This window comes from Megascapheus bottae, chromosome 4 (genome assembly GCF_031878675.1).
Source record: "Megascapheus bottae isolate mThoBot1 chromosome 4, mThoBot2.hap1, whole genome shotgun sequence".
NCBI lineage: Eukaryota > Metazoa > Chordata > Mammalia > Rodentia > Geomyidae > Megascapheus > Megascapheus bottae.
This window is the reverse complement of record NC_143512.1, coordinates 65,141,665-65,169,119: the sequence shown is the minus strand read 5'-3', so window position 1 is coordinate 65,169,119 and position 27,455 is coordinate 65,141,665. Positions and strand designations below refer to the sequence as shown.

At 39.2% G+C, this 27,455-nt stretch overlaps 1 protein-coding gene across 2 annotated transcripts; it reads left to right on the top strand.

Annotated features, from left to right (window-relative positions):
- Positions 1 to 98: 98 nt before the first annotated feature.
- On the top strand, positions 99 to 26,915 carry Skp2 (S-phase kinase associated protein 2). 2 transcript variants are annotated; one of them, XM_090332047.1, is made up of 11 exons: positions 99 to 289; positions 762 to 1,033; positions 12,076 to 12,187; positions 15,263 to 15,406; positions 16,929 to 17,063; positions 18,298 to 18,396; positions 19,525 to 19,655; positions 21,046 to 21,097; positions 21,247 to 21,354; positions 25,242 to 25,470; positions 26,782 to 26,915. In XM_090332047.1, the coding sequence occupies exons 1-10, from the start codon at positions 246 to 248 to the stop codon at positions 25,453 to 25,455; spliced, it is 1,311 nt and encodes a 436-aa protein (XP_090188173.1). In that variant the 5' UTR covers positions 99 to 245; the 3' UTR covers positions 25,456 to 25,470; positions 26,782 to 26,915. The 2 variants fall into 2 exon arrangements, with proteins under 2 accessions (XP_090188173.1, XP_090188172.1); XM_090332046.1 differs by having other exon boundaries at positions 25,242 to 26,915.
- The last annotated feature ends 540 nt before the right edge of the window (positions 26,916 to 27,455 follow it).

Below are 27,455 nucleotides of genomic sequence, written 5' to 3'. Positions count from 1 at the left end.
GGCAAAACGGAAGTCGGAGTGAGCCAGTCGGCCTGGGAGGCGGGCCAGGAACTACAATTCCCAGCAGGCTGCGCGCCGGCAGAAGGCGGTCACCGGGCGTGTGAGCGGGCAGAAGTGGTCTGCGCGCGCTGAGAGGATGGAACGTTACTAGAATTCTTGGTTCAGGCAGCCACGGCCGGGGCCGCTTGCTGGGGGCCGCCACGCGAGTTTTGTGGGAATTGGAAAGACGGGCTGCTGTCCCACTAATGAACGAGTTTAAAGCTCTCGAACCAGAGGACGCCATGCACAGGTACGCCGTTTGTAAAAAGGAGCCGAGTATGAATGGACCGTTGTGATCCTTTTAGGCCGCTCGTATTATTATTGCTGAGATTACTGATGTTTACTGGGCCCCTTCCTGGGGAAAGGATGGGTGGATGGTTGGATGCTTTCGTGGGAAGGTCGGCCTGCTGTTTTACTTGCCTTCCTTGGTTGGGCTTTTCCTGCAACCGTTTTCCACCACTATGATTTCCCTCCCCTTTTCCTCCTTCCCTCCAGGGGAAGAAATTCTCCAGGCCTGCGTGACTGTAAATCTAAAAGCCTTTGGGTTCATTTTTCTCTTTGCATTTTTCAAAAACTTGCTGCAGCATTTTTTTAACTGCTACTTTAGTAGCTGTTGTGGATCTTTTCGACAATACATAATTTAATGCTTCTTTCATGCCTACCTTGGAATTATTTAGGGATGTGTTTTGAAAAGAAAATGGGGGTCTTGTGCCCTTCTACAGGAAGCATCTCCAAGAGATTCCAGATCAGAGTACCAATGTTACCACCAGCTTCACGTGGGGATGGGATTCTAGCAAAACTTCGGAATTGCTGTCAGGCATGGGAGTCTCCACACTGGAGAAGGAAGATGTGGACAGTGAGAACATCCCCCAGGAACTACTCCCAATCCTGGGCCAATCCCAAAGCCCTCAAAGGAAAAGGCATAAGAGCAGAGGGAATGACAAAGACTTTGTGATCATCCGTCGGCCTAAACTCAATCGAGAGACCTGTCCAGGTAAGATAGAAGGGTAGCACTGTCAGTTGAGTAGCGAGTAGATTGACCCAACAAGCATTTGATTGGCAACTCCTCTTTGGGAGCTCTTAACAAAATTGCCTAGTTCTAGTTATTTTGCAGAAATGGACCAGTCATTATTGAAGCTTACCAGAATCTTCATGGGAATTTATCTTCTGGCACACAGTTGACTTGAAAGTTTTAACCTATGAGACAACATTCCGGTCTTTTTCCTTAGAAGGGAATCTGCCTGCTCAAAGTCCAACTCAGAGCCACTGATAAATGGAAACATAAACTAGGAATCTATCTGTATGTAATTCCAGTGAGCATTCCTGCTTTAGTCACTTTATTTGCAAATGGACTGCTAAAGCAAATATTAATGTTTATCCCCACGTCCACTCCCAAACAGGCATTTCCTGAGAAGTTCTGTCTCCATTACCATGGTGTTACCCTTTCAGTCACCTAACAGACAAACTTTAAGTAAGCTTTTTCCCACCTCCCATATACAAATCAGCCATTACATCTTTCTTTTTTTCTAGTAAGTATTTCTTAAGTGCTAAAATATAGGAATCATATTATTCCTCTTTTAAAAGGTCCACATTCCTAATGGGTCCCTTCTGGATGGATCAAAATTCTGGAGTAACTGGATGCTGGTGGTGGCTCACGTCCATAATCCTAGCTATTCAAGAGATTTGAAATCTGAGGATTGAGGTTCAAAGCCAGCCTTGGCATTAAAGTCTGTGAGACTCCTATCTCCACTGAATCACCCGAAAGTCACAAGTTGTGACTCAAGTGATAGATTGCTAGCCTTGAGGAGAAAAAAAGGCTTAAAAACAGTGCCTAATCCTTGGGTTCAGGCTCTTTCCTCCTTGCCCTTGGAGTGCTCAAAACTGTAAGGCCAACATTTGACCATTTTTTGTGGGGGGAGGGCAATTCAGCAAATATTTTCTGAGCACATACCACATTCTAGACATGTTTCTAGTTACTGTGGATATGATGGTTAACAGAACAACCATTTCTTCATGTAGCTTCCAGTCTAGTTAGGGAACACAATGAATAATACATACAATGTTTAGTGTGCTGGAAGATGGAAAGTGCTATGACTAAAAACAAAGTAGAGTCCACCAAGAGGAAGAAGAAGCTGTGGACTAAGAAGGTAGATTGTGATTTTAAATAGTATTGAAGGAATGCCTCAATATTCAATTGAACAGTCTCCTTTAAGCAGAGACCTGAAGTAGGCCCAGTATGCCTTGCAAAAGTCTTAGAGAAAAGAGCCTCAGGCAAAAGGTGAGCTATTGCGAGATCATAGAATAAAGGATGAACAACAAGGAAGCTGTATGACAGCTGAATAGGAAAGGGGAAAAGAGAGGCAAGTTAGTCAAGAAGTGGTGTTGAGCAGAGTTGTGGACCAAACCTAATGGAACCATTCAAGAGGACACAAGATATGCTGAGACTGAAATGAAGTGGGTGGTAGGCAGAAGCTTAGAGATTTCTTAAGTGATAGTGGGAGAAGGGAGGAGCAGAAATAAGCAGTAGTGCTTGTCCTGAATATATTCTAATGATAGAGACAACAGAATTACAGGATTTTTTGGTTGGGGGGGGCAGTCCTGGGCTTAGACTCAGGGCTTGAGCACTGCCCTTGGGTTTTTCTCAAGGCTAGCGCTCTACCACTTGAGCCACAGCACCACTTCTGGCTTTTTTCTATGTATGTAATACTGAGGAATCCAACCTGGATCTTCATGCATGCTAGGCAAGCACTCTTACCACTGGGCCAAACTCCCAGCCCCAAATTAGAGGATTTTTGAAGTTATTCATAGAGGGAAATGATCAGCGTCTAAACTGAAATTAATTGTGTGATAGAAAAGACTCATATGAAAATCCTGCAGAGCCAAGATAAATAATTATAGTCCTCAGTTTTCATATTTGACTTGGCAAAATAGTAGATGAGTTTGGATTTCTTGCTTGTTGAAAATAGTTATTTTGTTTCTCAGTCCTTTATTTGGGAAAGGGAGCCTTGTCCAAATTACAGCACCAGAGTCCATATCAAGAATTAGATTAATTCTAGACATGGTAATACAAATCTATAATCTCAGCATTCAGCAAGCAGAGGAATAGGATGTCATGTCATAGGCCAGCCTGTACATAGCAAGGCCTTTTCTTAAAACTGAAAACAAACAAAACAAAACAAAAAATATAGCCTGACAGTCATATCCATTTTAGAAAGTTTTCTATGAGCCTTAGTTTTTTACCTTTGAAATGGAATAATAATTGCCATTTTGTAGGTTTCTGTGAAACTTAAAATGAGACTACATGAAGCCCTTAGTATGCTGTTGGTATATAGGATAATGTAACCCAGTTAACACTGGTCAACAAAATTTTTGACACCCACTAGGCAAGTCAGTTGACTTGTCAATAATGCTGACTTTAGTGCAAAATATTGTTAGTCCAACTCTAGTCTTGTAGAACTTTTTTCTTTAAGAAGTCATTGCTATTTTTAGCATGTGGAATGTGGTGAAAAGTATTTCCGGCTGAAGGTATTTTGACAAAATGGCTCAGTGCTAATAGTTTTTGTGCATGCTATATCTTCTTTACATTCACACATACACATGTGTAAGGACAGTGAGTGTCAGAAAAACAGACACAAGTATTATGGATGGTTCCTGTCTCTGAGGAATTTGCAAGTCAAGTTGAAAAGAAAGGACCCCCCAAAAAACATAACACATAGCAAATGAGTAGCTTATATAGCAAGTACTCCAGGAGGCCAGAGGGAGAGAGGCCCTTGAGCAAAAGTTACTTCATTCCCACTGGGGTAGATGTGAATAATCTTGCCATTCAGCCAAAGTGGAAGTTCCAAAACAGAGGAACTGGAAATGGTGAAGTCATTTTAACTGGGTTATAATATTGGCCCTAAAATTCTATGTTTTAAGTAAGAGGCACAGAAGACAAAGAGGAAACCATAGCATATGTGTGTATGTGCCTGGGCTTAGACAGATGGTGATTGGCTCTTTGCTGTGGATGAAAACTCGGCTCAATGACACAGGATAGACAGCTGTGGAGAACAGTTCTGATGGGCTCCCGGAAGCAAGCCTAGTCTTCCAGTATTGATGAGTCCTTAGTCAAAGACCTTTTGTCTACAGTTGGCAGGACAGTGGCTGGTAGCTTTGGTAGGATTAAGATTTGACAGGCCACACCTGCTGTGCATGGAAATCTGATGACTGGCTCTGGATTTTAAGTTTTGTCAGTTCTGTGCTAAGTAGACTTTCTCTGCAGGCCCCAATATAGCCTCACATCTGGCATGTGAATTCCACTTCACTTCTGCTTGTTTTGGAAATTTAAAGCTGTATGACTAGCCTATCCCAGAACAGGTCTCATTGGCCCTTGGGGTGAGCTTATGGAAGAAGTTGATGGGAAACAACCAGTGAGGAGCAGAAAGAGTACCATCACATTTATGGTCAATCAGTGCTTGTTCTCAGCCCTTTAAAGGTGATGGCGATGAAACTATGGTTGAACTAATTTGTTGATCAGTTCTTGTATGGCTCTTAACCTGCTTAAAATTCCAGTCCAGACAAAGGTTCTCAGATTGGAAACTCTGAGGGTCGTAGTACATCATAAGCCCCAAGTGAACTTGCTCAAAGTGCAAAATTCCCGAGATTCTGATCCTAGAACACTTGAGCCGGGGTAACTTGTCTTAATATCCTCAGAGAAAACATTTTACTTTCAACTTTTTAGTAAGTAAGAAATACGTTTTATGCTGTAATGCTGATATATATCCTATATTTCATAGGATATTTTCTTTTCCAGTTCTGGGGCTTGAACTCAGGGTCTGATCACTGTCTTTGGGCTTTCTCAAGGCTATAGCTCTACCACTTAAGGCACAGCACTACTTTCGGCTTTTTCTGTGTATGTGGCACCAAGGAATCCAACCCGGTCTTTGTGCATGCTAGGCAAGCACTCTACAACTAGGCCAAACTCCCAGCTATTCTTTTATGTAAAATATTAGTGCTGGGCTTGGTGGCTCATGCCTATAAGCCTACATACTTAGGAGGCTGAAATTTGAATGTCACTGTTCAAAGCCAGCCCAGGCCCAGAAGTCTATAGGACTCTTATCACCAGAAAACTGGAAGTGGCTCAAAGTGGTAGAGCACTGGCCTTGAGCTGAAGAGCTGAGGGACAGAGCTCATGCCCAGAGTTCAAGCACCATGACAAACAAAAGAAAAAGAAAAAAATATTAATAAGCTTATTAAATTGATTTCTAACTCATCAGTAAATCTCAGCTAGTAGTTCTATAGGAGCCTTTATGAGACCTTCCCAGTTACTGAACAGTATTGTAGGATTGAGAATAGAGTAATAAGGGTTTAAAAAAAAAGACCATGCTCATGTAGAGCTTATTCCTATACTTTATTTCAATTTCTTTCTTTCTTTGCATTTCTTTACATCCTCCAGAATGGACAAAGTCTTTCATAGAAATAAAAGATGGTGCTGGGGGCAGTGGTTCAAACTTGTAATTATAGCTGTTTGAGTGATAAAGTTCAGAACATTGATTTAGGCTAACCTTGGATATTAATATAAGAGGGAAGGTAGCCTTCTGTTGTCATCTCAGGCTACTGGAGAAGGCAGTGACTAGGTACAGTGGCCTATGCTTTTCATCCCAGGAACAACAGAAGCACAAAGATGAGGATATTGGCAGGTTGAGGACAGGAGACTCTTTATCTCCATCTAACCAGTAAAAAGCCAGAGAGTGAGCTGTGTGGCTCAAGTGGCAGAGCACTAGCCTTGAGTAAAAAAAGCCAAGTAAGAATGTGAGGCCTTGAGTTTAAACCTCATTCTGCCCTACCCCCACCCCTAAGAAAAGTAACCAGTCAGGGGCTAGAGGTTTGCCTCAAGTGGTAGAGCACCTGCGTGGCAAGCACTAAACCCTGATTTCAAATTCAATGTCCCCTCCCCGCCCCAAAGAAAGAAATGAAGGAGAAATAAAAGGCTTATGGGTTGTAGGGCTGAGGATATACTAGGGATCCCTATTTAGTTTTGTTTTGTCTTTTCTGTTTTGACTACCTACCAAAAATGCAAAATAAAGAAATAAAAGTCTGTACAGTCTCTTGTTTTCTCTTTCTTTGTGTGAATAGGAAAGTGAACTCATCTAGGATAGTAATCTGCGTGTTTCACCAGATAGGAAGCATGATGTGTTACAACCTAAAAACAAGCCTGCAAAAGCAATAGTGAGGTGACCCTTCCCCCCTTTAAAAAGTAATGATAAAATAAGACAGTGAGTATGAGTAGCAAGACCTCAGAGCCTGTTTCTCCCGCAAGTGTGATATGATATTTGATACCTAAAAGAATAATTGATTCTATTATTTTTTGAGATAGGCTCTTACTATGTAGTTCACGAAGCCTGCAACTCAGATTTCTCCTGCTTTCATCTCCTAGGTGCTGAGACTACATGCACAGGAGCAATTGTAAAAGTCAAAATTGGGTTATGGTTAGGATTTCTTTAGACTAGCAGTTTGAATCTGAGTGACATAGATGATGTTCTGAGAACATTACCTGAGTAACTCTACTGGGAAGATCAAATAGAAGAACACGTTCCTTTCTATAAGAGGGCGGAAGGCATGGGAGGTGGTGGGTTACCGAGGTAAGCTAGGTTCATATCTCAGGAGGAATTAGAAGCAGTGGTAATTGAGTGTGACTCCCAGCAGGCTCTATATAGCCAGTTTTCCCTTTCCTGCCTCTGAAATGTGTGCAGTTTCAAGTCCTTGCTGTTCCACTCTTGGGCTTAATCATTATTTCTCTTTATGTGTGCTGGTGTGCAGTTTTGTGATTTTCACAGAAGCAAATGGTGGAAAGACCTCTGGATTTTACCTTCTTCTCTACAAACAAACTAGGCATCAGTGTAGTCAAGAATCCAGAAAGTTGCTGGCTGGTGTTTTGAAAATTAAATATGGCAAGTAAAAATTAAGTTTATCCCAGCCTGTATAGCTGTCCCTATCACAGATATTAAAGACAACCTTTTGCCCCTCTGCTGGGACAACAATCAATTCCAAACTGATATAATTTCATTCAGGACCCCTACATTAGGAGTTCTGTGTGGTTGACTAAGTGGAGCTCTGCATAGTTTGCTTGTAACTGAGGCCGTGCATGTCCTGGACCATTGTTCTTCCTATTTGATGCTGAGCCCACCGATAGTTCCTAGTAGCTTTCTTTTACTTACTTTTCCCTCCATCACTCACTTGCCTTCTGCTGATTCCAGAATGTCTGGTTTACTTCTTGGCTTTTTAAAACTTGCACAATACGCATGTACTAACATTTCAGTGGGATAGAAAAGGGATACATATTGAAGTCACACCTGGATTTGAGTTTCTACTCTGCCTCATATTGACAAGACTTGTCCCTTTTGCCATATACTATCTTCTCTTAAGAGTTCCCTTCTCCTTCTCCCAAAGTCTACTGCACCCCTCTCTATGCTGAGTGATCTTCTTGGCCATGTATTCTATTAAGGCAAGTCATTAAACTCACTTCTTGTGTATCTGCAACCTCACCTTGAGGCATGGGAGTTTAGAAACCCAGGTTTGCCTTTGCTACCCAGTTTTAGTTGATGTCACATTGAGAAAGTTGATTAACTCGACTAAGTAAATGTCCTTAGGTATAAAATAGGAATAATAATACTTAGTACTCAGGTTGTAGCAAAGATTAGCATCATTGTGCTTGAATAAATGCCTGATCATTTTTAGGGCACCTAATAGATGGTGTTTTCTATTGTTTGGTTACCAATGAGATGATTGGGCAAGACCTAAGGCTTACACCCAGCTTTTGGTTCTAGCACATTCATCAGGCACCCATGAAGTGTCGCAAGTGGAATAAGTGGCCAGCTTGATAATTTTACAAGTAACAATACTGGTCCTGAGAGGCCAGTAATCTTGCTTCTACTTCAAATAAAGCCAGCATTCTTCTCCAGGGTGTTTATCACTCCTTTTTAAATTGTTCATTGGGCAATTTCTCACATTCAGTGCTAGCTTTTGTTCTAGACACAGATTTGTAGTAGTTAAGTGGTCGGTTATGGTTAGCCATTTACACTAAGGCAAAGTTGCCACATGCAACGTTTGTGAGAAAGTATTTGAAAGGCACAATGCATGTAACAAGTATTTTCTGAAAACTAGTTATGTGTCTGTCAGGAATTACGCATCCCTGATTGTGTAAACCTGGGCATTGGGCTTTATTGGTGACCTAGAAATGCTTCTCAGAGCAAGTGCTCTTAGCTGCAATATGGAGGGCAAGTTGGAGGTGGCCAAATAAAGATATGCTGCTGGGAAGGCTTCTAAACTGGACTCTCCTACATGCCTCTCTTACCTGAGTTTGTTGGCTTCTGCGTTCATCACTGTGGCATTTTTACCTTGTTCTTACCGCTCTTCTATTCTTTGTTTGTTCTCAATAAAATAAAAAGTACTAAGTTCATTAATTTATGTTCATTAATTTATGTCCTGCCCTGCCATTTCTCAGCAAGCTTCTCTGATTTCCTTTTCAAACTATCTTTAAAGGATAGTGTTGGGTCTTTCATCCATGGCCTTTGAAGTGCACCTTTCCCTTAATGCTAGAGGTTGTATTTTGTTTTTGGTTTTTTTGGTTTTTTTTTTTTTTTTTTTTGGTTTTTGGTTTTGATTTTTTTTTTCTGTACACAGATAGGACTGCCTGGGGGCTTTCTCCAGACAGGAATGCTGGAGAGTTAACTTTGTTTGAATTCCCAGTCAGTGACTGACAGCAGCTGATAGATTGAGGCATCAGCAGCCATACCCTTAGGTGGAATGGCTCTGAGGCAGGCTCCAGATGGGTCTCTTGAAGACTTTGGGAGATTTGAGCCCCAGTTACCCAATACAACAATCTGCTAATTAAAAATGACCCAACCTGACTTGTTCCCTTCATGACTCTCTTCACTTTTTTTTTGTTCTTTCTGACTTTCCAGATAAACTAGTTGGAAGTCAGAGCTTCGGGACCTGTTCCTGGGGATGTCAAGCTTAGATGGGGGTAGATGTAGGGCCTGGGTAAATCACACTGCAACCTCTGTCCAGACCCTCTGGAATTTTCCTGTTGGTGAAAATCGAAAGCAGCATTGCAAAGTACAAGTCCTCAGAAAAAGAAAAACATGTAGATTAGAGAAAAGAATAGAGAGTAATAAATGTGAGAAAGTCTGACTCCGCTGCATTGTTTAGTCTTCCCTATATGTATTGTCATTTCTGTAGAGACGCACAAATATTAAGTAACTTATCTAAGTACACGGACTTGGGGGCACCACAGCTGGGATTCTGTTGGGAGTGAGGTTCTTCCTTAGTTCAGTAATTTGCAAGCTTTTGGGGGAAGGCCACATGTCTGGTATTACGATGGTTTTTGTAGATCCTAGTAAAATCTCTACGTTCTAGATTCAAAATTACTTTTTCCAGAATACTAGAATGTGACCTACATAAGAGGTAGCAGAGATGAGAAACTTAAGGGAGAAGAGCTTGAGAAAAGCCTATCTTCTGACTTTTTTTATTTGGGGGACAGACAGGAACCCAGTTTAAAAACCACTGTAATCTATCCACTTTGATTCTATAGACATGAGTGATGGGGCCAGAAAGTGCCATACTGAAAAGCCTTGGCTGTTTCCCCTGGCTGAAGCATGCAAGATCTGTCTCCATCACTGTGCATATAGCTCTCAGAGCCTCAGTTGGTACTTTAATCTTGTCCCCAGTTAGTGGCTGCTTTGGCTCATTTTTAAATAGAGGCTGCTAGCTGCAGATAGGCTTCTACTTTTCCCATGTGTTCTCATAACCCATTGTGGCACTTCATTGAAAGGTCTTGTTGATCTGTCTTTCAGACTCTGAGTAGAGTGAAGATTAGCATGGCCCTGTTTTTCCTTGCATCCTTAGAGTAGACATCAGCATGTTATACACATTGAATAAATAAATGAATGCACTAGATTTTAGTTCCTGAAAACACAACGAATGTTTGTTTTCAATCAAAGTCTTACAAACTTATGGACAAGTAGGGGCCTAGTCGGCAAATAATGGAATCATGGCGCTTAAATGATCTGTCCTAAGAGGGCTATGTAGGAGTAAGGCTTTTAAATAATTTGATTTTAAAAGAATAGCAGCCAGAGGAAGGCATAGTATGCGGAGTATTGAGATGTGAGGCACAATGATTCATTCTAAAAATTACAGCAAGCTCCAGACTACTGGAACACCTTTGTAGAAAAGGAACCCAGAAAAACAAGTTGGGCTGTAGCATGAAAGCTTTAAATGCCATGCTAAACAGTGTGGACTTAGGCTAAATCTTTGGAGGTTTCATTGAAGGGTTTTAATTGAGGGAAGGATACAGTTATCTTAGAAAGATTGCTCAGGGATGCTGCCCAGGAGCATTTCCATGTTCACTTTCTTCCATGTTCTTTACAGTGGCTTCGTTTCCCTTTACACAATTCCTGGCGCAGTGCACCTGCTCTGTAAATGCTAGTACCTTTTAATGGACATGAGTAAGAGGTTATCTACAGATTTCTTTTATAGGACAAAGAAAACTGATTTTCCTTTGTCTACCTTTCTCCTATAAAATTACCTAAACATAGTCGCCAGAGGGAGCCTTTTAAAACATAAATGAAATCTTGTCATCCTTATCAGAATTCTGTAGTAGTTCCTTGTTATGATCAGAACCAAGTCCAAAAGCCTCATTGTAATGTAGAATGCCCCTGTGACACCAACCCCAAATACCATACTGATTTTGTTTTTACCACCACCCTGACTGCCATTCAGTTCCTCAGCTGAGACGTGTCCCCATCTCATGGAATGCATCCAGATGCTCACAGGTCTCCTTCTGCCAGTTGGTTCACTGAGCATGGTCTCATTTAGGGCCCAGCTGCTCACTGTGTGCAAATATAATACCTGTCTCTGACCTAAGTCTCACCCTTACCGAGATGAACAGTTTTTGCATAGCAGTTACACATATCAACATACCATATAATGTATTTATACTTTGTGTCATCATCTATTCCCACTCAGTAGAATCTGTGCTTTATGAATGTGCAGTTTTTGAGTTTTTTGTTTTTTATTTTTTGGTCGATTATGAGGCTTGTACTTAGGGCCTGGGCACTGTCCCTGAGCTTTTTCACTCAAGGCTAGTGCTCTACCACTTTGAGGCACAAAGATAAATGTCTGAAATTTTCCTGCCCCTGCTGGCTTCAAATCACGATCCTCAGGGGCCCATGCATGGCTGAGTGTTAGAGTGTTTGGTTGGCACACTGGGTTCGATTCCACAGTACCACATACACAGAAAACGCTGGAAGTGGTGAAGTGATTCAAGTGGTAGAGCACTAGCTTTGAGAAAACTCAAACTTTGAGTTCAAGCCCTAGGACTGGCATAAGAAAGAAAGAAAAAGCAGGAAGTGAGTCACATCCCCCGATCTCAGCCTCCTGAGTAGTTAGGATTACAGGTGAGAACTACCAGTACCTGGCTTCTATTCATTTTTTATTTTATTTTTATTTTTTTGCCAGTCCTGGGCTTGAGCTCAGGGCCTGCGCACTGTACTTGGACTTTCTCAAGGCTAGCACTCTACCACTTGAGCCTCAGCACCATTTCCGGCTTTTGTCTATGTATGTGGTACCGAGGAATCGAACCCAGGTCTTTGTGCATGCTAGGCAAGCACTTTAACCACTAGGCCAAACTCCCGGCCCTCTATTCATTTTTTTAAAAGTAGATTTTACTGTGTAGCCCAGGCTGGTCTCTAACTTCTGATCTTACTACCTTTTTGTCCTTGCCCACACTTGGCAGTTTGAGCTGAAAGAAAGAATGACAGAAAAAGCTTTCTAAGTTTTTATTTCTCACTGCTGACAAAAATGATGTTCACTTGAGAGTGCAGAGAAAGTGAGTCATGCAAAAAAATAAATGTGAGGATGAGGAATCCAGTTTGTGTTAAGCCCCCTTTAAATGAACTATTAGATGTTCTTCCTATACTTGGAGAGACTCAGTACACCTGACAGGAAAGAGTGATGGTGGGAAACTTTGTGTTCATCTCTTTGTATGTCTCTTCACAGGTGTTTCCTGGGACTGCCTTCCTGATGAACTGCTCCTGGGAATCTTTAATTGTCTGTGCCTTCCTGAGCTGCTCAGAGTCTCTGGGGTTTGTAAGAGATGGTATTGCCTCGCGTGAGTATTTTTACCTGATTTGGAGGTAGAGAAAGGACAGTTGAATATTTATTTTAGTCTGGTGGAACTAAATACCAAGAAAAGTACAATATCTCCAAAGAAACTAGATATCTAACTATTTTTATTAAAGTCCTCATTTCACAGTGGGAGAGAGGGTCCTCTATTAATATAAATTTAGTCTATTCCAGTGACCTGTTTGCCTAGATATTGGCTGTTTTTTTGGCAGCATGTCAAGTGGGTGGTGACCTGAGAAAGCAATAACAAGGCTGAAGCAAGAAGAAATCAATTTTCAGTTTTTCCTCTGTCGTACAGAGGTTCAAACCTACTACCTGCTGCATTCTAGGCACACTCTAGACTGAGTTACATCACCAGTCCCATTTTTCAAATGGAACTTTCTCCCAGTTCTACCCTCCACCCCCACCCAGTCTCTTGTCCTCATCTTTACTTCATGTTTGGAGGCAGTCTGTCATCTCTTCTTTCTCCACACATGTGGAGCTCCCCTGTGAGACAGCAGAAGCTGCCTGCCTTAGAAATAACAGCACAGATATTTACTGTCATAGGTTGTCTAGAATGCAGGGTTATTTGCATGGTGGCTGAGTGTCACTTGGCCACATCTAATAAACCCATTTTGGTTTCTTTTTTCCACTAACTATGCAACGGTCTTAAGTTGGTTAAAAAAGAAATCTTTCGGTTGTATGTATTTACACAGATATAAGTAGTAAAAATGACTACCATATTCAAACACATTACCATGCCCTTCATCTCTTGTGTCTGTGTGTCTGTGTCTGTGTCTCTGTGTGTCTCTGTGTGTCTGTGTATCTGTGTGTCTGTGTCTAAAGTACATAGAAAACACTCATTTACCAAAATTCAGAGCATTGTATTCACTGCTAGTTCTCACATAGTACCTTAGCAGTGCATCCTTTATGGCTGCTGCTTCACATCATTTGACCTTCTGAATCCCTCTATCTTCACCTCAGTTCTCATTAAAGTAGTAGCTTTCACTTAAAAAGCACTTTGTGTCAGTGTTACCAATTTATTCCTTCACGGAGTCCTAAATGCTCATATGTTGTCAGTTTAAGAGATGAAGAAACACCAGGGTCAAGAGAACAACATTGGAAAATGAATGATAAAGCAAGAAATCAAATGTCTGGATAACTCCCCATCTTCAACCATATCTTATTACATTTGGCTTAGATAGTTCCTGAATTTACCTTCTTCCTGTGTATCTTAAAGATATGTTTTTTTAAGAACAAGGTAAATGTTCCAAAACTTGTCCCAGAGAGATGAGATCTGAGATAACTAGAGCATGATATTCTATATTTTCTTCAAAGTAGATCTTAGTCTGGGCAAGAAAAAAATGCAAAGCATGCCAATTCCACTTAAAGTATCTTATCTCCAATCTACCTTTTTAATAATGGGGATAAAATCACATGTTGGCAATTTCTATATAACACAAATTATTTTAAAACACAGCTGCCAATAAAGAGCACTTAGATCGAGCATTGTTAGAACATTTTAGAATACTGTTTTAACATTTAGAATGCTGCATTTAAACCATTTGTCCATGTGCTTATGCTTCTCCTTAATTTTTTTTTTTTTTTTTTTTTTTTTTTTTGCCAGTCCTGGAGATTGAACTCAGGGCCTGAGCACTTGGGCTTTCTCAAGGCTAGAACTCTGCCACTTGAGTCACAGCACCATTTCTGACTTTTTCTATGTGTGTGGTACCGAGGAATCAAACCTGGGTTTTTGTGCATGCTAGGCAAGCACTCTACCACTAGGCACCCCCCCTTCACTTTTTTTAAAATTAAATTAATTTGTGGGTGTTAAAATTCTTTTATGTTGCTTAGTCAATTTTTGGAAACTCCCATTTATTTATTTATTTATTTAAAAAGCACTTGTCCAAAATATACTATTTTTTCTTTTTCCATATATTTTTTATTGTAATTAATAAAAGGGTTACATTATATTCACCAGATAGAGGATGCATTACTTCACATACATTGATACCCTTTCTCATGTCTTAGTCCCCATTTCCCTCTTCCCACCCCCACCCCTCATCTTGTTTTTTCCCCCTTCCCTATTCGATTTCAAATAACCAAATACACATATATCCAGTATATCAGATAACAAGGTGAAATACTATAACAATGTGAGATAACCAAGGGACAGCAAAAGAGATAAGAGATAACATAGTACATTAAAGACAACAATCACTCCTTATATGGCTTTTGTTTCTATATCCTGGAGGTCCTTTCATTTAGTGTCAATATATATGGCTTTATGTATCTAGGTTTTGCTCTGTTGTAAATCTCTGCTAGGAGAGTCCAAGGTATCTACTGATTATGACAGATGAGGGAAACCATTGAGCCTATGTTCCTTTGAGTCTGGCTTACTTCACTTAATATGATTTTTTCTAAGTCTTTCCATTTCCTTACAAATGACAGCAGCATAGAATTCCATTGTGTATAAATACCACATCTTGTTGATCCATTCATCAGCTGAGGGGCATCTACAGAATCTACTATTTTTCTCTCTTCCTTTCACATTATCACAAACACAAAATCATGTAACTGAAACATATCTGGCAGTGGTATTTTTTCCTAGAAAGTACATATGACAGCAGTAGGTCAAATAAAATGCTGCTGTCTTTTCTTTTGTATTTACATTGTGTCACTTTGAGTATTTGAGAATTCTATGTCTAATAGAAATGGCAAGTAGGATCATTGAAGAAGTTTGGCATCTATAATAATAATCAGTTAAGCTATTTGAATGGACATTGTTTAATTTGTGAGTTGAACTGATTACTGTAATTTTATTCTCTGATCATTGGCAGTACTAATTTTAACTTTAGGCTGTCTAACTTAGAAATAGGTAAAGAAAGATGAAAGGTTGTCCATGTAATAATTAAAAAACACAGTAATTCCTTTAAAGTATAGCTAATTGCACAGTCTACTTTGAAACAAAATTCCTGCAAAATTTGCTTCCAGGTGATTTAGTGGCTATACCATTGTTTGATCCAACTTTTGAGAGCCCCAGTACTCACCCTAACCCACCTACTGTCTTCACCTTTCCTAGGTTTGATGAGTCTCTCTGGCAGTCCTTAGACCTCACAGGTAGAAATCTGCACCCAGATGTCACTGCTCGACTGTTGTCTCGAGGGGTGATTGCTTTTCGTTGCCAACGATCATTTATGGAACGACCATTGGTTGAACATTTCAGGTAAAGAAGAAAAATTCCTTAGTAATGATTCTAAATCTTGAGGGAGAATTGAACTTTTTTCTTCTTCAGCCTGCCCCAGGCCATCTTTGCATTATGGGTGTTAGCATTATATAATGCTATATGGCCATTAGATTGAAACATGGCACGGGTTTCAGTGACACTGTTGTGTTCTTCCTGGTGTATTTAAGGATTGGGGATGGAGCTCAGTAGTAGAATGTTTACCTAACATCCTCAAGGCCTTGGGTTGTTGAATCCCCAGTCCCACGGTCGGGTGCTCAGCATTTGAGGCCAGCGACTCTCACAAACAGGAGCCAGCTGACAAATTCTTTTGTTTCTGATAAATCGGTAGGAAAAATGTCTCCAGGTTTGTAGTGTGGATTTTCTGTTCCAGTGTGGACTGATTTACAACCTTGAAATATGCCTTCATTTTGTTTTTATTATTATCTTTAAGGAGTTGTACAAAGGAATTTCAATTCATTATGTCAGTTTATGAATCACTCCTTTCATCATTCTTCCCCCCCAAAAAATATTTCTTTGATGGTGGAAATTACCAAATACTGAGGCACAGTGCTATCTAATCCTTGAGTAGAGTACTAGATAAGGAAGAAAAACACAGGCAGAGAATAACAGAGCTTATGGATAAGCTCTATCTCTTCATTCTAATACTTTTCCCCTTTCCATAGTCAGAACCACAAGTCCCAAGCAAAGAAGAGGTGACATTTTCCCAACAGAAATGTACTCACTACCTGACTTATAAAATGGTAACTCCTGTGTAATCACCTTTATAATAACAATTTAAAAAAAAAAAAACTGGTCCCATCATGCCTTCTGAGTCTTTTTTTTGTATGTGATTTCTTTTGTTCACACCAGGATTTGTTTCTGGCTTTTCCTCTTAATACATATGCTGATCTCAAACACACTATGTCCTATACACACACCTGTGTTCAACCATCTCGAATCTTCATGTGTACATCAGCCCTGTCTTCGATTTCTTTTTTTAAAAAAATGTATTTCATTATCAGGATAATGTATAGAGGAGTTACATTTACATTGGTCAGGTAGTTGAGCACATTACTTTTCAAACATTGATATCCCTTCTCATGTTTTTGTATCCCCTCCCCTTTCCCCCTATCTTTGATTTCTGATTACCTAAAGTCTTCCACATGTGAATTTTTCTATGCACTTCACTGTTAGCATATCTAAAATTAAACTTGGCCTCCCTCATTTCCATTGTCTTCAGTTTTTGGAAAATACCACTACCGCTACCCACTCATCCTGTCAGAAACCAGGAGTTACAGACTTAATCTCCTTGACTCATAATCACTTAGTAATTTTCTAAAGGGGTCTATACTGGAAACAACATCCTCACTTGAATTTTTAAAATGAGTGAGAATGGGAATTCACTTGCAGCAGCTCTGTGTACTTAAGAGTCTTATTAGTGATAAGCTGCTCATTGGGGAGAGGAAGGGATCAGATTGATCTACTTGTTCTTATATGAGCCTTTTTTTCCCTCTCTGTTCAGCTCTTTTCGTGTACAGCACATGGACCTGTCGAACTCAGTTATAAATGTATCAGCCCTTCATGGTATTCTGTCTGAGTGCTTCAAGTTGCAAAATTTAAGCCTGGAAGGCCTGCAGCTTTCGGATCCCATTGTCAAGTGAGTCTTAGCCAGAGTACATCACACAGACAATTGTTGCATATGTTATTTTGCTCCCTACATGTGACTAAGGTATCCTTCCAGATAGACATGGACAATACATGTTGTAGGCCTCCAGCTTTTGCAACTTTCCAGACTCATTCAGGCAATATAGGCCCTGTGCTAGGCTGTGTAGAAGAAAGGCTGAACTGTATGGCCCATACCTCATTCAGGAGCGAGGCAGATAATTAGAATAGAGTATGTTTATAAAATGCATTAGTGATTGTGTGGCAACACACGGGAGGCTTAATTAAATTTAGGGAGGGCAGCTTTCTCAGAGGAAGTGACTAGGAAGCTTGGTATCAAAGATACTCATTTACGAGATCACGCAGTGGAGTATGGGACTTGGCGTGAAGAGAGGTAGGCCACATTGTACTGAGCCTACATGGCAGGCTGGAGAAGTACAGGCTAGGTTGATTCTGAAGAGACCATCCCAAAATAATCCCTCTTAATATCTAATCTTCCATAAAGAGAACTAAGAATATCACAGATAAGAAAGCATCTTTAAGGGACATACAAGTGAAAAAACCTTGTGACTTTAAAGTTATGGGCACAATGGGCTTTGGGATTTTTGTTTGTTTTTTTGGTTTGGGGGGTTTATTTTGTTTTGTTTTTTCAGAAAACTTCCTCTTTTATTTAGGCAAGCAGGGATTTAGGCTGCAAACCATCCCATCCCATCTCAAAGATGTCATAAGTGCACTCATTCTCAGTATTCCCAGGGACTTCCTTCAGAAACTCCTTCCCTAGGATACCAAGACCCATAGATAAAAATCTTGAGTCTCTTACAACACAGTACTCTGCATAGAACCCATTCATTTCCTCCCATGGACTTTAAAGGAAAAAAAATGGGCATTTTTATTACCAATGTCTTTTTTTAATAAAAATTACATAAATCAATCTTTCTTATGCACTTAATTCTGTGCCAAGTACTATACCAAGTCTTCCATTGCACTGGACCATTTAATCTTTTTAACATCCCTCAGTAGGTATGTTGGCATTTCAAAGATGAGTAAACTGAGGTAAGGCACCCTCCTTGGTGTCAGAGATAATGAAATGTAAATTTTAAACTCACTTTTCCTATAAACAACTTGTTAATGCAACTTAATTTTTCATTAGCCTGTTGTTCTCTGAGTAAATCAGTATTGATCAACTAAGAATGCTTTTTCAGTATTCCTCTGGCATTTTTTTTTTCTAGTCAGCTTGCACAGAACTCAAACTTAGTGCGACTAAACCTATGTGGGTGTTGGGGATTTTCTGAATCTGCCCTGAAGACTTTGCTAAGCAGCTGTTCCAGGTAGGAAAAATCTGATACTTGGTTGTAGAGTTCTTGTAGCAAATACTGTAGTGCCTCACATCTGAGTCTTTGGTGAACTTTTTGAGCTGTTCTTAATTCTCCATGTTCTTGAGAGATAATACACTTTCTTTTCTTGTAAATTTCTGATTAAATTCAAGAGCTGAATCCTATTTGGAAGGAAAAGTGATTTGTTCAGTAGTTCCCTTTCTCTGCTTGTTACTATGAAAATAAGGAGTAAGCCAATTATTTAACCCAGTGTGGTTGAAAGAAGTATTGATTTTACCTGTCTATACCAGCAAGTCTTTACTTATAATATCTGTAGAACTCACAGTTTGGATCAAACATGTTCCATTGTAGGTACAAACCATAATAAGTGTGGTAACATTAGCAATCTTTAATAACAGCAAAACCATACTACTGAGAGGATACTTGATTTCCAGAACAGATAATATGATGTATATGTTTGTTTTAACTATTTTTTAGTCTCTGTAGTACAGCTTTTGTACCCAAGAGATCTGTTGAAGCAAATTTCCTTTGGGTTAGAGTGTTATAGGAAAGACAAAATCCAGAGCGCCACATTTAGTCAGCAATGCCGGCAAATTTGGGTTTGTATATTGTCTCTGGAACCCACCCTCTCCCTCCCCACACTAGCTTCAGAAGAGGCAGAATTAGATGGGAAGGGCTTCCTGCAAAGTCTGCATCTCTTTAATCAAGAATCCCGGTTCATTCTGCTGGTTTTATGAGACATCTTGGATGATTGCTCAGTCTCTATGACTGGCAGTTATCTGGTTGGTTTGAGGAAGAAAACAAAGCTAGAATTTCTGTTCCTGACCCTCCAGTGGGGTGCATCTTCCAGAGGAGGAGGAAATAGGACTCCCCTTCATTTCTGGAGAGGACAGGATTTTCTGGGGCTTTTATTCAGATATCCCAGCAATTTTCAGGACAGTTGGGACAGGAGGGTGTTAGGAAGAGAGAATGCAGTTTCAGATAAGCAACAGTAGCTGCTTAGAACAGTGATGCTTTGTATGATCTTTGTAGTCTTTGGGGGGTTTTTGTTTTGTTTTTTTCACCATGAGCCAAACTCCTTGTATGATGGGCTCATGTTTTCCTTCCTATTCCTTTGTGCAGACTGGATGAGCTGAACCTCTCCTGGTGCTTTGAGTTTACTGAAAAGCATGTGCAAATGGCTGTTGCACACTTGTCAAAGACAATCACCCAGCTGAATCTTAGTGGCTACCGCAAGAATCTCCAGAAATCAGGTTAGAACTCCTTGGCCTAAATGGTGTAACTTCAGGTGTAATCACACATTTGATTGAACATAGAAGTTCTCCTCTATAAATGCTGTCTCATTTAGTTCGGTGCATGTGTTAACTTACATTTTAGAGTTGAGGTATTGTTGATCGGCAGAGTAAATGTAAACAGCTTGTGAGCTGGCGTCAAGAGAATAAAATCAAATCAAGCAGATGGGTCATACTTGTATGACTCAGAAAGCGGAGGTTGGGAAGATCATGATTTCAGTCCTGCACAGGCACCATATTAAGGAGACCCTTCCCATCTTGATATGTGTGATGGTGCACATCTATATTACTAACTAACTGAGGCACCACTGGGAGGACTTTTCTCCTGACAAGGAAAGGGAAAGAAAAAGCAGGAGACCCTATCTAAAAAGATAACTACAGTTTGTTGTCATTGTTAGAGAACATAGAGTACCAGCTAGGAAGCACAGGCCATGAGTTCAAACCCTAGTATTACAAAAGAAAAATAATACTAATAAAGGAGAGAGGGAGGGAAAGAAGAAAGGAAGGAAGGAGAGAGAAAATATACTTTAAAATACCTAAAATTTGTAGGTAAAGAATTTATTCATTTTTTGTGTTTATATGGTACCAAGGAATTGAACTCAGGGCCTCCGGTAGGCTAGGCAAGTATTCTACCACTAAGCCACATTCCTTAAGAATTAACTTTAAATCAACAAAATTACTAGGCAAAACTCCAATATAAAAATAGGTTGCAGGGCCGTGAATGTAGCCTAGTGGTAGAGTGTTTGCCTAGCAAGCATGAGTCCTTGGGTTTGATTTTTAGACATATATTGGAATGCATGTTGCATATCCAAGTAGGAATGTCGAGGAGGCACTTGGAAAAGCAAATCTAAGTTAGAGAATATGGCCCAAGGGAGACTGGGGGGTGGATAGACAGACAGACAGACACTCAGACAGACATAGATATCTATGTAGATAGAGATACATGTCAACAATATCAATAAAGCTTGCCTGTTATTTCAAATAAATAACTTATTGATTCATTTTTCTGATTGCAAAGTAGTAGCTTGGGTAGACTTATTTACCTTTTGCTGTTAGGAATGATCTATCCCACTTTCTTTAATCTTTCAGTCACTTACTGATACATAAATCAACTGTAGTTAACCATTTCACACAATTTTTTTTAGCATTTCCAATAGGTTTTCATGTGATCTCTAGAATTTTCTATGTAGATTTTGCATGTCCTAATGACCACTTGGCTTTTTCTGATAATTTGATCTGTCACTGCTCTTGTCCAGACTTCAAGAGCTGTGTTAAAAGATGTTAACGACAGCAGATATTCTTGTCTTCTTCTTCATTTGATAGTGACCGTCACATTTGTTTGCCCTCTTAGATCTCTGTACTTTAATTAGAAGATGCCCCAACCTTGTCCACCTAGACTTAAGGTATGGTTTCTTTATTTAGTTTAAATCAAAAGTTGAAAATTTATCAGTTCATTAAATGGGGAAATGATCTTAATGTTGAACTGGAGGAACTAAAGCACTAGTATTCTCCCATCTAGGGAGGATAAGTGAATCCTTCTGTTCTTTTACAGTGATAGCATCATGCTAAAGACTGACTGCTTCCCAGAATTCTTCCATCTCCACTACCTCCAACACCTCTCACTCAGTCGGTGCTATGATATCATACCTGAAACTCTACTGTGAGTATGTTACATTATCCTACTAATAAGAGCAAAGACCAACAAAGCTACTGCTTAGTCTTGAAAGCCATTGTTATTAATAACAGACATTTGCAATGCAAATGTTAATACTAGTGTATCACAGACTGGATAAGAAAGTAGCAAAATCGAAAACCCATGGCAATGTTTTGCTTGAAATGTTGGGTAAATTGAGCCTGGAACTGTGATGTCACTAAGCATTAATTATTTTTGTCAGCATTAGAGTGTTGTAATATTCTCTGTAAAAGTCGTAAAGAAGTACAAGAGATCTCCTAAGTGTCATTGGGAAAGCAGACCCCATATGAGTGAGTTTGGTTTGGTTTGGTTTTCCAAATTTTTCAACTAATTCTAGGTGATTCCAAAAGCTTTCATCTGGGTTTAGAGGAAAAGTTCTGTAATGGAGTGAGGAATTTCCTGATTGTCAAGGAGTATGGAGAATCAGTGTATGGTTCTGATTCTCTGTGAAGAGATATTTTATATAGGTCCTAAAAAGTAAGGTGATTGATTCATCCGGGATTGATGATGAGGTAATTATCATTTCTTTAGAATAATAAAAGGTTTTCCTTACTTCATCCCAAAGGACCAAAGCATTTTTTCCTAATGTGAAAAGCAGAGAGATTCCATTGAAAACCACAAGAGGTCAGTGTCTTTCAGTAGTCACTGCCCTTTCTATTATGGGCAGGCTGCTCATGGAATCTGCAGTGCTCAGTATTATTAGATGACAGTCATTTAGCTTCAGCTTCTTACCCAAGAAACACGATGGATTCAAACAATGAATGTGTATAATCCTCAAATTCATAACTTGAATCTTATAGTTTTAGCCAATTAGTAAATAAATCAGATACTTTATGTGCACAGAACTAACTAGTGGAATTAGGAATTCTGGTATAATTAATCATAATTAATTTCAGTTAATCTCATGAGACCTAAATTTTAGTGTCTCCTTTGGGAATATATTTTCTATAAAGAATACTACAATTTACTTGTATAGCTCTAAAGTGCAAGGATCTAAGTTCAGATGCATGGAACTCTTAAATTTCCTGCCTCTATTTTCTGGCATGCAGAGCTTCTAGCCTTTACTCAAAAAGGTTTCTCTGTCATCCTTTCTTTCCCCTGCCTAGAATGTAGGCTGTCCCCTAGGAAGTGTGGAAATAATTCTTTTTTGTTTTCTCTTCTCGAGAGCTCTGTCCATATGTCTTGCTTTGTTGCTTGGCTTCAGCAAGAAGCTAAACAGGTGACAGCCCAAATGCTTTTCCTAGCAGAGGCAAAGGGAAGGTTCTGAGCTCTTACATTTTATTTTAGAATCTAGTGCACAACAGAATGCCTACTTAGTAATCCCACTGTCAGTGTAAACTGATGGTGAAGGATGATGAAGACATAGTCCTGGGTGTACTATCTAAATTATCTCTCATTTTCTAAATCTACTTTTAATAAAAACCACTATTAAGGGCTTAAGCATGTCACACCCTCAGAATAGAGAGCAAGAATGCACTCTTTGAGCTTTAAAGAGTGTTTCTTTAGGCACCCTATAAATACTTTCATGATTTATATTTAAACTTCTTACATAAGTTTGTTGGTACCCTGTATCTCAAAACATTTTTTGCATTGTTCTGGAAGTTGATGTATTTGAAATTCATAGTAAAAGTTCCAAAAGATCTTAAAATCTTCTGGCAAGCCAGCTATCTTATGCAAGAAGGCTATTTCTTAATCTCAGAAGTGATAGTAACATGTGAATCTTTTTTTTTCTTTAGTAATGTTGTTTTGAACCCATCATTGTATTTATTGTCTTCTTCCTCAATCTTGTTTCATGTGTCTAAACTTTCTTTAATTATGCCCATTTCTTACTAAAGTGAAAAACCCAAGCTGGAGAGTAAACCGATAGATGTAGGAGACTTAAAAGTTCTTGTTAAGAGAATCTGTAGTTAAGTCCTTTTGTTTGGATTGTGTGTGGGAAAGTAGGTTTATATAGATGAAGTGTGTTTACAAATGTCTCTTGGGCACACAGAGTGTGTTTCATTTGTTTCTTTGAGGCCCAACTGGCCTTAAATTTGGGATTCTCCCATTTCATCCTCTGATATAAATGTGCTTTGTATACTGAACTGGAACAAAGATTCTTAAGGCATTTGTTAGTGTCATAATGTCATAGTTCTTAAGCTAGAAAGGAGTTTGTAAACCCTCCATTCCTTTTTTTTTTTTTTTTTTTGCCAGTCCTGGGCTTGAGCTCAGGGCCTGAGCACTGTCCTTGGACTTTCTCAAGGTTAGAGCTCTACCACTTGAGCCTCAGCACCATTTCTGGCTTTTTTTTTCTATGTATGTGGTACCGAGGAATTGAACCCAGGTCTTCATGCGTGCTAAGCAAGCATTCTACCACTAGGCCAAACTCTCAGCCTCCTCCATTCCTATTTTCTATCCCTTCATCTGATTTTCAGTATCTTCCGTTGTACCTTCAGAGATGTCTGTAAGTTCCTCTGTCATAGTACATACTAAAAGGCAGGGGTTTGGGTTTTGTTTTGTTTTTAATCTTGAAGTCTGAAAACCTTCTCTCTACAGTTCCCTTGTCAGCATGTAACTCATTAGAGCGCCATGTGGTGTCTTTCCTCACCAAATCTTTCCCAAAACTGTTTCAAGAACATTTCCTCCTCTGCCATCTGCCACCCTCCCTCCTTTCCTTCCTCCCACTTAAAGCTTCTTCTTTTCAATATGATCCACTGAAGCATGACTTAACAACTTGGCTGCTTTGGATATCCCAGAACCATGATCTTCCTAGGTATTATACAATTCTCATAACCTCAGATTTCACATAAGAAGACTTGAGATTGGAGCGGGCGTCCTCTCATCTTTTATACTGCTTCTACAGTCCTGAAAGGAACAATTGCAACCTGTTTGGATTAGATTTCTTCCATTTATTTTGCCCTCCCACTCTTATTAACCCCTTCTGAACAAGCACATTTCTTTAAAGGGTGCTTTTCTAAACTGCTCTTCATCATGTAGTCCACTAACATATATTAAACATCTCTGGTGCTAAAGGTTCTGTGGAATGTGGCGTAACATGCTTGAAGGCGTAGTGGGAAAATGGGAGATCAGGCTTCAACATGGAAGGTTCTAGGCCCCCTGAACAGTCTGGGTTCCTTAAATACAGAAAGCATGTGAGGTTTTGGAGGAGAATGATCTTGAGTGAGGCTTTCTTTAGGAAGATACCTTTGGTGTTCATATATAGGACAGACTGGAAGGAAGGCCTGTTGGAGGCTCAGTTTCCTTGAAAAATGATTCACAGTGAAAATAGAAAGGTTGCTTCTGACTCACTGATGTGTTCATTGATCCGCAGCTAGATTTTGTTGAAATTTCAAAATAAATGTTTCCCTTCCTAAGGCTTTGTACTCTATGTTCCCACCTGGAGCAAATAGAGAAGAAACAGAAGAGAAGTTTGTGGACCTACCATTAGCAAAAATCAATTAAGTATTGATTTCAGAGAAACAGGCTACAAGTTTTTAGGGAGGGGGTTATCTGACTGTTTTTTGTTTTCATGAGCCAGAATACAGCTGTTGGCACAGTTGCATTTCACCTAGTATGAAATACCGAAGACGACAGCCAGTTTGTGACAAGGGAAACGGATGGTAGTATGTACAGATGAATGGCGCTCTTGCCTACTCTAAGGCACAGGTGTTTCTAGTTGCATTGGTCTAGCTTCAAGGCTTCTGCCACCATGTTTGATTTTTGCTTTTTCATCAAGTCATATTTATCAGAAGTTATTTTCTCAGGTTACATTTTATAGGTTTGGGAACCAATTATAAGCTTATAAACACTAGACTGAATATCTCTAGTCAGTTTCCTTAGATACTACTGAAAGTCCCTTTTTTATCCTTTTTCAGTGAACTTGGAGAAATTCCCACATTAAAAACACTACAAGTTTTTGGAATTGTGCCAGATGACACCCTTCAATTGTTACGGGAAGCCCTTCCTCACCTGCAGATTAATTGTGCCTATTTCACCACCATCGCCAGGCCAACTGTTGCCAACCAAAAGAACCAGGAGATATGGGGCATCAAGTGCCGACTGGCCCTGACAAAGCCCAGTTGCCTGTGAAGTGCTCATTGCAGGGTAGTACCTCATACTCCTTTGGAATGGGGAACCTATGCAGGAAACCAATTGCTGGACCATTTGGCTAGTTTGGTTACTGGTTTTAAAAGGAGCAACTATAAAGTGTTAACTTTTATGCTTCGCTTCAGTGATATGCCCTTGAAGAGCCTTAAGTTATAGGGCTTTGGAAGTTTTAGGAGAGTGAGCCTTTGATTTCAAAATAACCTTGTAAAAGTGAAATTTGACCTGACTTGTCAAGTATATGGTTAGATTAAGCCTATTTAGGATGAAGCTTAAAATTTCCACCAGCTAATAGTTTTCATAATCTTCACCATATAACTGTTTTTCAGGTTTGTTTAGTAAAACATGGAAAGGAAAAATAATAGCTGAAGAATATAAAAAAAAAAAGAACCATAGGATAGTATAGTATTTGAGGCAAATCCTTTCCAGGAATTTCATTTGAAATTAGTTTCACAGAAAGAGACCCCTATAATTCACTTTAAATTCTAAATGAAAAACAAATAAATAAATAGCTGGAAGTTACACTTGGTAGAGAAATTGAAGGCTCAAGAAGTAATTTAAGCCAGGTCAGTCTAGTACTATCTCTTTATTTTTAAGGTGCTATGTTTCTAGAATTCCAGTTAGGTAAGAAAATATCGTTATGGTTTTCTAATTTTATTATCAAATTACTTTAACATGGGTTAATTTTTAAGATGACTTGCTTTATTTTAGAAAGGTGTTATTATCCTAACTAGTCTTCAAGTTGGACAAAAGATTCTGAATTGATATTGTCTGCTATTTTCTTTTAATGCTGAAGTTCTTTTGTATTATTCTAGAATCAAGTATTTTACATGCATTTTTAATGGTCTTTCACAATAATTGTTTGAAACTGTTCATCGGGTTACTGGACCTAAATTCCTAAGAACATCTTGTTCTTTACGTCAGGAGTGCACACTAGCGGTAGGTACATGTTTTGCCCAGTTTCTGAGCATGCAGCACTACCTGCACCACCCACTAAGATTTTAAGACTCAGGAGTTAAAACCATTTGGTAGCATGATTTTTTTTTTTTAAAGAATCCTGGTATACAGTAACAAAAAGATCAAATTATGTTTTCTGAAAATCATTATAAAGCTTGTTTTCAAGTCATTGATCTCATATGTCCTAATGCCAAAACACATTTCTATAAACTTCTTATAAATTTTTATGTTTCAAACAATAGTATGAAGTGCCTTTATCTGCTCAGATTTAAAGAACATTTAAAAAGTTTTACAAGCAAATACTCATCTTTTAGTAATTAAAAAGTGCTAAATACTTGAAGTTATTGTTTACAGATTAATGACAAGTCCAGGTGGACTCCTAACTTCTGGGTGTTCTGGAACACAGTACCTGTACTACTCTCAAATCCAGCCATAAGCTGTTTGCCAACACATTGGAGTAATCTGTATTTTTATATGGTTATTTCTACTTTTATAGATGTTTTAATAAAATAAAACATGTTTTTATAAAAATAAGTCCATAAGTTTTTTCCTTTTTCCCTTCTCATTGTTTCTTACATAGTGAAAATTAGAAAGCATTTAAGTGGGGGTTGCCATTTGGCCTAAAGGCCTCCAAATAAGACCTTTCAAAATAGAATTCTAAGCACCATTCTGTGTTCTTCATATGCTTGTTGTCAAGTGAAAATGATAGTTTATAATAATACATTTTGAGAAGGCACTAAATGTAATTATCGTTTTTAAAATGCTTCCAAAAATTATATACTAGTTAAGTCCAAGTGATTAATGTGGCAGCCATATTTTAATGTCAGCTAGTAACACTTTAAAATAATACAAACCATGCCGGGAGTTTGCCCTAGTGGTAGAGTACTTGCCTAGCATGCACAGAGACCCAGGTTCAATTCCTCAGTAGCATGTACATAGAAAAAGCTGGACATGGTACTGTGGCTCAAGTGGTAGAGCACTAGCCTCAAGAAAGCCCAAGGACAGTACTCAGGCCCTGAGTTCAAGCT

Excerpts from the sequence above, each read along its gene's own strand:
- Skp2 (XM_090332047.1), top strand. The coding sequence starts at position 246 with ATGAACGAGTTTAAAGCTCTCGAACCAGAGGACGCCATGCACAG. Across the intron at positions 18,397-19,524 it reads TTGCTAAGCAGCTGTTCCAG|ACTGGATGAGCTGAACCTCT; the intron begins GTAGGAAAAATC and ends TCCTTTGTGCAG. Across the intron at positions 21,098-21,246 it reads CTTGTCCACCTAGACTTAAG|TGATAGCATCATGCTAAAGA; the intron begins GTATGGTTTCTT and ends GTTCTTTTACAG.